At 42.4% G+C, this 10028-nt stretch overlaps 1 protein-coding gene across 1 annotated transcript; it reads left to right on the top strand.

Moving 5' to 3' along the window:
* The first annotated feature begins 980 nt into the window (after window positions 1-980).
* Window positions 981-8151, top strand: LOC118105796. Its single transcript, XM_035153646.2, has 5 exons — window positions 981-1865; window positions 3393-3435; window positions 3545-3628; window positions 3747-3989; window positions 5603-8151. Exons 1-5 carry the CDS (start codon window positions 1467-1469, stop codon window positions 6115-6117), a joined length of 1284 nt encoding a protein of 427 aa, XP_035009537.2. The 5' UTR covers window positions 981-1466; the 3' UTR covers window positions 6118-8151.
* Window positions 8152-10028: the final 1877 nt, after the last annotated feature.

The following is a 10028-nucleotide window of genomic DNA, read 5'->3' as shown; positions in this document are numbered from 1 at the left end:
TTATAGACTATTAATAGACTATTATTAAAGGTGCGAACACACATAATGTAGTGTTGGAGGGGGACCACTCAGTGTTCCAGTCCTACATCAGGGAGGCTAAACTGGACATCCCCCAATCTGTCAGCTTCAATGGTTGTTTTTGTATCTGGTTCTGAAATCAAAAAACAACTCTTTGCTCTCATGATCCAAACAGGACGTACGACATTTTTTAGAATATTCCATCTTTAAGAGTCTTCCTTACACTGACTCTAGACATGCCCCCAATGTTGTAGACAAGGAAGGTGAAGGGGGACGATGAGCCATCACCTCAGCAGCAGTGAATTACAAGGAGCTGTGACAAATATCTTTGACATTCACATAATGTCGTCCTGGAGGTGGACCAATCAGTGTTCCAGTCCTACATGGGGGAGGCTCGACTGAACATGACAGCAGGGTATCAAGGACCAGGAGGAGAATCTGTGTGTGTGTGTGTGTGTGTGTGTGTGTGTGTGTGTGTGTGTGTGTGTGTGTGTGTGTGTGTGTGTGTGTGTGTGTGTGTGTGTGTGTGCGTGTGTGTGTGTGTGTGTGTGTGTGTGTGTGTGTGTGTGTTTGTGTGTTGTGTCTAAGTGGTGTAGCCCGTGCTCATGACAGTAATGAGTTCATATAGATGGTGTGTGTGTGTGTGTGTGTGTGTGTGTGTGTGTGTGTGTGTGTGTGTGTGTGTGTGTGTGTGTGTGTGTGTGTGTGTGTGTGTGTGTGTGTGTGTGTTGTGTCTAAGTGGTGTAGCTCGTGCTCATGACAGGAATGAGTACTCATAGATGTGTGTGTGTGTGCACAAGTGTTCCTTGCAGCACATTATCTTGCAGTTGTGCGTCCCTATACGGGAAGAGCCATTACCATGGTAACCCCCAGCAATGACTACTTAGTGAAAGGCTGGGCTCTTCTCTCTCTCAAGCCCCTCTCTACCTCTCTCTACCACTCTGTCTCTCTTTTATCTGAGCTCAGGCCGTGCCTCCTGCTTCACAAACAACAGACGGACAGAGGGGACGGTAGAACAGAAGGATCTCCTCATATCTGTTCAACAGTGTTGTGTGCATCCTGCGGTCTGCTTTTGGTTTGTCAGAAAACACTGAGCTTTGTCGTTTTTAACAGTGTGGGATGTCTCTACCCACAAGAACATCCATGTGATATTACTAACCAAAGGATCCTCACTATAAGATGTGGCTCCTGCGTTTCTTTTCTTGGAGAATGGATTGTTGTTGAAGCGAGGACAATGACTGAGGCCTTGCTTACTGATGGATATACACCGTTAGGTTTTATGTCCACCCTGGGATCGGAATTTCCTCATCTTGTTTGGACTTTCCCTTAATTGGATGGTATCTAATGAGGCATGTAAGCAAAGAGATTTCCTTTCCTTGTTAGAGTACTTGACCGTGTTAACAGTGAAGGAAATGAAAGGAGCAAAGGCGAGTACCAAAGTTATTTAAATGGCAGTGAGGATATCGTGTCCCCAAATAATGTGCAGGGAGCTGGATGTGGCAAAGGCTGATGGGGAGGAAGACTCTTTTCAGTCAGTCTCCCGGTGTCCAGCTTGTAACCAAGAATATGACGTGGCACTGATCCTGCCATGCTCTCACACCATGTGTGGTCAGTGCGTAGCTGCTGGAGAGAGAACAAGCTCAGGTCAGTCTCTCCACCGCCGTGTCGGCCTCTCTGTCTGCTCTGTGCTGTGCCCCAGCTGCCGACATCCTGTGGAGCTGCCATGCGGGACCTGGTCCTCTGCCACTTCCTGTTTACCAAAACATCCTTGGCTGAGTCCTGCACGTGTCGGCAGGGAGACGGGTAACATGGAGGGAGCATCTGAAGATCACCTTCAGCATGTGCAGGTGAGGAATCCAAACTTCAAGATTCAGCATTTAAAGATTATTATGCAAACACAGTGAAAAGCTGGGTGGCATAATCATAAGATTGTGCTAAAAAGCTTATTAGAATAAACATACCAGTGGAATTAAAGAAGCATATGAAGTTAAATATAAAATATTTAATATATAATATTTTCTAAAGTGTAGATTCAAATGTATACAATTTGAAAATGTCCACATGTCACAACTTCCCTAGGGATGTATAAATGTAAATTAAATACAGTATATATAATATGTGCCTAATCACAACCCAGATTTTAGAAACATTGAGTTAATGACTTTAAGTCGCCCAACAAGCCCCACATCATCTGGAAAGTCTCCAAGTGGTTTTACTTATTTTGAGTCACGAGATGTTACTTATTGACACCTTGTCATAAGAAATAATAAAGCTCTCGTTTATTTATCTATTTATTTTCTAAATAACATTTATTACCTCCATTGAGGCGGTTTATATTTTCATCTGCTGTGTTTATTTGTTTCTCTGTCTGTTAGTTAGCAGGATTGAGCAAAAACTACTAGACAGATTATCGCAGAACCTGGTGGAAGGATGTGGTAGATCAGGAAAGAACCCATTCAATTTTGGTGTAGATCTGGGTCAGGGGTCAGATCCATGATTTTTTTTTTTTCACTTTCTTTAACATTGTGAGATAGGCCGTCTTTCAATGTTTTCCTTGATTTCTCAGAGAAAAACGTATGGAACCTGATCAAAAAGATCATGCTTGTTTAGGGGACTGATATGAGTGTGTGCAATTTGGTGGAGATTCAAATAAAAATCCATATCTTTAATGTTAATGTTTAATGTCAATTAAATGTTGCATGATAAGGAGGTTATTGGGGCTCTACTGAGTCCCACTCTAGTTGACCTTAAATTTGTCAAATTTAAATGGACAGAGTTGGTAAATACTAGAAATTGGTGTCAAATTTTGTATTTACCTTTAATTTGACCTCATTTGTTAGGAAAGATCATAGACTGTTTACATACAATCTAAGGGAAGATCTTGAGAGTGAGATGAGAAAATCAATACCACTGGGAACAAGGGGACTTACCAACATGGCTCTATAGGGACACTAAATCCACCACCACCTTTATAGTGGTTAGTTTACACAGTATGTCTAATTTTATCTATATTCTCAGTTTGTTGTCCTTACAGTTTGGGTTTATTATATTACAAAGGAGATGTTGTGAGTTCAGTAGGGAACTTATAAGGTGCTGTTAGGTGAGTTTTGTTACCTTTAGTAAGACCCAGGCTGGCTGTTAGTCTTTAAAATGCTAGTTATAATCATCACCACTGGAAACAAAGATAAATAGTATGTATAAAAACTTTTGTGTATTTGATTTCACCGATACAGTGAGGCATTGCATGTAAGAGTCACTGAACAAATATATATGGAGCCTGGTTGATTTTCACGTCATGAAACAGATTGTCATGCTATGTGAAACCGATTGGTTCTAGATTTCATTTCATGCCATCGCTGTCACTGTATTTACAGGGTCACACACACTGCAGGGATTCAGCACACAGCTGTTTACATGGTGAGTGGCCTGATGTACTGTTGGCTTCAGTCAGTTTCTAGAAACAAACCATGTTATCCTCACTGTCAACAGGTCAACCTATTGTGTTCACTCTCCCTATTTGAACCAGGCTCTAATGCTGCCAGTTCCCGAATACCACCAGTGGATGGCGATGTAGACCTGCGAGAGGAGGAGATGGAGCAGTCAGTATTTGGTAAAGATTTGATGCTGTTAATCCCATTTAATTTAATAAACATTTAATGTACGTTTATGTGTACAGAAAATGAATTCTATTTTTAGTTAATAAAACATTCACCTCTGCTCTACTTCAGGACTGTGTTTTGCTCTGGATCCCTCCAGCGTCCCTCCATCCCTCCTTCTTTCTAACGGCTCGCTCACTGCCACCTACCGAGGCCCTGCTACCCCACCTCCAGACAACAAGGTCAGAGGGCCAAAGATGACCTCTGACCCCATGGTCCCATTGGTCCTGCCGCAGGTGTGCGCGGATGTAGTCATTGCCCGGGGACAGTATTACTGGGAGGTGGATGTGTGTAACAGCTCCATGTACAGGATTGGTGAGCGCTCACTTCACTTTGTGTTTGTTGGTTTGATGCCAGTGCTGCTTATTGCTTCCAGAAACCCTTAGAAAACATTAGTCAGCAAGGCCCAGACTCACATGAAGACACACACTTGTAAACACACACACGTCATCATACAACTCAGGTCACATTGCCAACAACTGGTTAGAACTCTGGTTAGACCTCTGATCACAGGTTAGGCAAAAAAGCTATTTCCATTCTTGGTGTTCAGTAAAACTACTGCATCAGTTTTTCCCAAAATATCTGCGCCTTGTGTTTGACTTTGTATCCATTAGTGTGACATGACTAGAAATAAGTTTTCAATCCTTTCAGTTATAAAGAAGCTCCACTTCACGTCTCATGCACAAAGAGCTACAGTATCTTTACCTCTGTCAAGGAGGTTATGTCTTCATCTGAAATTTTTTTTTCTTTGTTAGTTAGCTGAATTTTGCAAAAATTACTCCACCGATTTCCAAATTTTGGAAGGGTGGGGCACCCAAAAGAGAACTTGTTCAATTTTTGTGTGGATCCCAGATTTCTTTTTAACTTTCATTAATAATGTGAATATAATAGGAAAATATTTGGAGATATCAGGCATCAACATATTCATATTTAAGAAATAGTTCTTATTAGTTGATTTGCAATTGAACCAAACCTCAGGCATTTAAACACAAATAAAAAATGTGGCACTGATCGAGCTGTTAATTCAAAGAAGACAGAATAAATTAAATAATTATTCATTATTATTATTTATTATTATTATTAGATAATAGTAATGCACATCAAAAAAAGATACAGCACTTATTATACATACCAAAATGTGTTTACTTTTTCAAAACTTACCGATATGTTTCAAGATAGCCTCTATGTTTTATGTTACAACAACACTGCACTGTTGCTCAGGCTACAGCCACGAGGTACTGAGCAGTTCAATCACACAGGTCCGTCATCAGTTGGTCACAGTCACAGTGATGTGGTCTTTACAGGATGTGTGTGTGCAGTGGTTCTCTGTTTAATTACCAAACTTTATTGTCTGAGCAACATCATCATACTCATGCTCCAACTGTGGCACAATCTGAAAATCCACATCATCGTCAATAATGTGTGTGAGCTCCTAGTGCCGCCATGTGGAGAAACACAATATCACCTACTATGAACAGTGAATATGATGCTCTTACAAACCTTGGGTCTCTAAACATCCTCTAACATTTATTAAAGAACAACAGTCAGAGTCTATGGGCACGATTGCAGCTGTGTGATTCTACACAGAGGTGCTTAGCTGAATGCTAACATGCTCATGGTGACAACACTATATGCTGATGTTTAGCTGGTACAATGTTTTCCATCTGCATTACATGCTAATATTTGCTAATTAGCACGAAACACAATGTAGATTACAGCTGAGGGTGATGGGGATTTCATTGGTTTTACAGATATTTGGTCATAAGAGGATTGCATAATGTTACAGTAAGTTTGGACCTGATGATAGTGCTAAATAAAATGTAAAAGGGTCTTATTACATTTGATATAAACATATAGAATAAAAATCTGATTTGTAACAGCTGCTTTTGTGCACAGTGTATAAAAAGCTTCAGTTCTCTATCTCTCAGGTGTGATCTCATTGGATGGTTGCAGTGGCTGGTGGCTGGAAAGGCAGGGCCTGTCTTTTTGGGCAGTGTATGATGGGAGCTGGGAGCCGCTCTACACTGTCCCACCCCAGATCAAAAGCCTGGGGATCTTCCTTAACATTGGAGGGGGGGCCCTGAGCTTCCACAACCCTCTGACCCACGAGCACCTAGCCACACTTCCTACCCGCTTTGGCACCGCTGGGGTGCTCCCGGCTCTGGGCCTGGGCCAGGGCCGCCTGAGGCTGCGCTGCGGTGTGCCTCCTCCACCCCATGTCTTCCTCAGTAAGGATTCAACCTACAAGGGGCCAGGCGTTGCCAGTAGAGGCCAGTGGTGCAGGGAGACTCCTTTCTGGTCAGTGAGGAAAGTGATACAGAAGTTTGAGGAGCTGGCCGTGTCGGACTCAGACTCGGGCGTGGTGTCCAGCTTTGGATCGTCCTTGGCTTCCCTTCCAGATCTGGAGAATCCTGGGTTGCTTCCCTCTGGGCACTGGAGCTGAATGAGAAACGCTCCTGAAACTTCCTCTTCGATGGGAGCATAAAAAACTCCACCACCACTCCTCAGAGGGGTTTGATCTCTACATGTCAATTGAAAGGCTAATTTTTCATCTTGAGGGACTGCTGGTTGCCTCTCTCCACTCTCTGTGTGACCCCGGACCTGCAATTGACTCTCTCCCCAGGACACAGGCTTTTCTCTCAACCACACAACCCCCGCTGGTTTGGGCTTGGGCCAGAAACAGTCCTCTATAATGTGAAGTGTGAGGAAACAGTGGGCTTTTAGCAGCGGGACGCCCTGATTTGTCTCTGTGTGCCGGTTGTCGGACGGTAGGGGGTCCTACAGTAGTAATGTGCACGTTCCTGTGTGTGTATGTGGGCCTAAGCACTCCCATAAGTGCGTGTGCATTTGCTCTCTCACTCATCCATTTCGGTGTGTGTGTGAGGGAACAATGTACGAGCGGCAGGGGGGGAGATGGCGAGGTGCGAGTACAGTGACACCGGCGGTGTTGACACAGAGCAGCAAGAACAGGTGGTAACATACGTTCATCCCGCGGCCTCCCTTCGCTAGGACAGTAGGCCTGTCCTTTTCTGACCTTTTGAAAACCACAGGACTCCCCGAGACTTCAAAAGAACAACAGAGAGCAGGAGAACAGAGAGGGAGAGAGAGAAAACAGCACGCATGAATTAAAGACAGCAGGTGATGAAGTGGTAAGATAAAAAGGAAGAAGAAGAGATGGGCAGAGAAAGAGATTCTTAACGGCTCTCATGAATCCCCGAATAGATCAAGTGGCTCAGGCTACACTATCTGAGGATTTGTTTTAAGGTAGAAGCTGCAGAGGTTTTGACGTCACAGCGTACTAATGAATAAACATTAGATTTCTTGGCATATGAAATAATGAAAGTGGAAAGTTCATTATGGGGAATTAAAGCGTTTTAATATCTTGATTTGCTAAGCTTTTCCTTGGCGACTTAGACCTTCTCTTGTGTCTCTCCGTCATTGGCTTTTCGCTCCACTCAGCCCTGGTTTTTGCATGTTGGGACGTTGGGCACACATTCAATTCCAGCAATTCTGGCAAAGAGGATGGTGAAAGTATAAACTTTTCCTCATTTTCTCCTCAATCCTCTGGGCTCCAAGTCCCATTTGTAGAACCACTGGTGCCGAGGACTATTTATACTTGGCATCGCTCGATGTTCATATTCATTCAGCCTGTGGCCACTTATGAATAAGAATTGTAGAGGCCATTGAAGGAGTCGCCCTCTGCTTTTCTGTCAGTGCCAGGGTTTGCTTCTTTGGAAGGTGCAGTCTCAAGAGAATTTAGTCAGACCACCCAAACCTCAAATGTGACTGTGAAGGAGAAAAAGATCCATCAGAATCAATCAGAAGTTTCTGTGCAGATCCTCTGAGGAAGAGCAGCAGTGACGGATTTTACATTCACGAAAAGAGTGAAGAATATTGCTGATGAGTCGTGTGAGAAAACGACAGAGAAGCACATCAGGATGACAGTGTGTTGATGTTTAACGGACAGCGTATTTACCACGAGGGTTAAAAAATGTGTGTGCCTTGACTGTTTTGGAGCAGCTCTTTCTTTCTCTCTTTCATTCTTTCTTTCTCTTTCTCTCTCTCTCACGTACAGAGTGTGTTGAAGTAATCCGACTCTTGTAAACAGAAAAATGAGAGCGACATGATGCAGATTTCAAAGGGCGGAGTGTGACAGGGAGGATGGATGAGACTGGAGGCCCGTTGGGCCATGTGTGCGTACAAAGGCCAAACATGGATTCTGACTCAATGTAACTAAGGACAGTCGCTCCATTTTCATTTGTTGAATTCAGGATATTTATTAATGTATTTCACTGTTGTGCATTCTTTCTATTCTACTGTTTAATATGTTCAATTATAATTTTGACTTTACACTTTCACATCCGTATGTTGTCTTGTGATTTTGCTCTTGTCTTTATGCTTGTTATAGCCTATGAATAGCACTTTGATTGGCCTTGTTGTTGAATTGTTCCATACAAATAAACTTGACTTACTTTAACACTTTTACTTCACTATTCACTGAAGGCCTACTAACAAAATGATGACATACATTTACCCAAGCAGTGTACTTCAGCTCAATGTGAGGTAGTTTGCGCTATTGAATAATTCTTCTTCACATTTCAGATATATTACTTACCTACAGAAAACCGAATAAACTTGTGAGCAGTTTGTAAAATACAATACAATACATTCCAACAGCTAAACTAACAAAAGCCATTGAACAATGTTATGTAATGCCATAATATAACAGAAAACAGCCGTATACACAGGCAGGAGCCACTGCTGTAGAAGAGAATGATAGTAGAGAACAGTTGGCTCATAAAATGTTTGTAATTGTGTAACTTTACTTTGATTTTCTTTCTACTACTGTAATGAATTAGTGTGTTGCTAAATCTAATTTTACTACATCATTGGATTCTTGTAATACATTTTCCTGATAATACTTTTTGTCCTTATTTTTAAAAATGTGCAGTTCTTTTGCTTGTGATTGTTAATAGATCCCAATATTCTTCCAGCTCTGCGACACCTCCATGGTAATTAAGGACATTTATAAGACTGAAGTTATGATAAATTATCAAACACATGTTGCTCCACCTAAACCAAACTGCTCATTGGTGACAAATGATGCTGAGAAGAGACTGTATACCCTGTGATTTATTTGCATCGTCTATTTCTATATCTCAAAGTGACCTCATCGTCAATATGATCAAAACAAGGATAAAATCATGTTCTTGACTTGACACGCTCACAAGTTTCATTTCAAGTGAGACAAATATCACTTTATATTTGCTACAAATGTAAAGGAGAAACTTAATAATGAACCTTTCCTATATTAAATACTTACCAAAATAATATTAAATTAATTCAATTCAATTTTGCGCAATGTTGTGTGTTCACCCTACTTGAGGACTTTCCTCTCCTACTACTATTATTCTTATTTTATTCCTTTCCATCTTGCCATCATCGTCTTGTCACTCTTGGGACACTGTCTCACAAGATGTAATGATTCGAGCTGTAATTGTGTGAAACCCTTTAACTACAAGTCAAAGTGTGGACATCACATGCACATTGGGGCCAGTCAGATTTCACCCTGTAACCTCAGGTCTCTTCACCTCGAGGTGTCAAAATAAACCACCGCAGTCCTGCCCAGTACATTTGGAGATGACTCCTGCTCGCTAATTGTCTGCGGTCGTTATTGTCACGCACTCTCCATCGTGGGTGTAATGAAGACACAGAAAGAGGAGCTTCATCCCCTGCTCGCTTTTCTCTCGCCAGTTTCGACCGTGTCTGCCAATCGATGCCGTGTGAATGAATAAACATACAACTCCGCACGACTTCTCCCAGGCATTTGCATGCAGGCTGAGGAAAAGGCCCACTCGTCCCTTTCCGCTGCCGCCAGCAGCATCGAATTAGCTTTACAACTGAGCGGACCCCCTCTTATTACCATCATTATCAGCATCAGCATAACACTGGCTGCTGCCTCCACCGTGCGCTCCTTGTTTTGTTGCTCCGTCATTTGCCATTGAAGCGTCCTCTGAGGTACATCCTGCGTTTTACTGATATGCACAGTTACATAAAGACTGCAGCTCCTGTGGTGGTGGTGGGGGGGCACTTCACTTCACTTCTCTTGATCTGATCATTTTTCCAGCTCCTCTAATGAGCCGCCTCCTTTAGATGTCTGCATGTGATAGAAAAAAAAAAGACCCGAACCTGGAATTGGACGCGTGCGTTTTGGAACGGAATGCGACAGGAAATGCACAATTACAGCCTGAGTTTGTATCGAGGCAAATCTACACATGAGTCAGAAATAAGACTAAGTGGTGCATTTATAGCACGTTAATATATAGACCGAGATAGGAGAGGTCACAGAAGCTC

The sequence above is a fragment of the Hippoglossus stenolepis genome, chromosome 4 (assembly GCF_022539355.2).
Source record: "Hippoglossus stenolepis isolate QCI-W04-F060 chromosome 4, HSTE1.2, whole genome shotgun sequence".
Taxonomy (NCBI): Eukaryota; Metazoa; Chordata; class Actinopteri; order Pleuronectiformes; family Pleuronectidae; genus Hippoglossus; species Hippoglossus stenolepis.
This window is presented reverse-complemented; position numbering and strand designations above follow the sequence as displayed.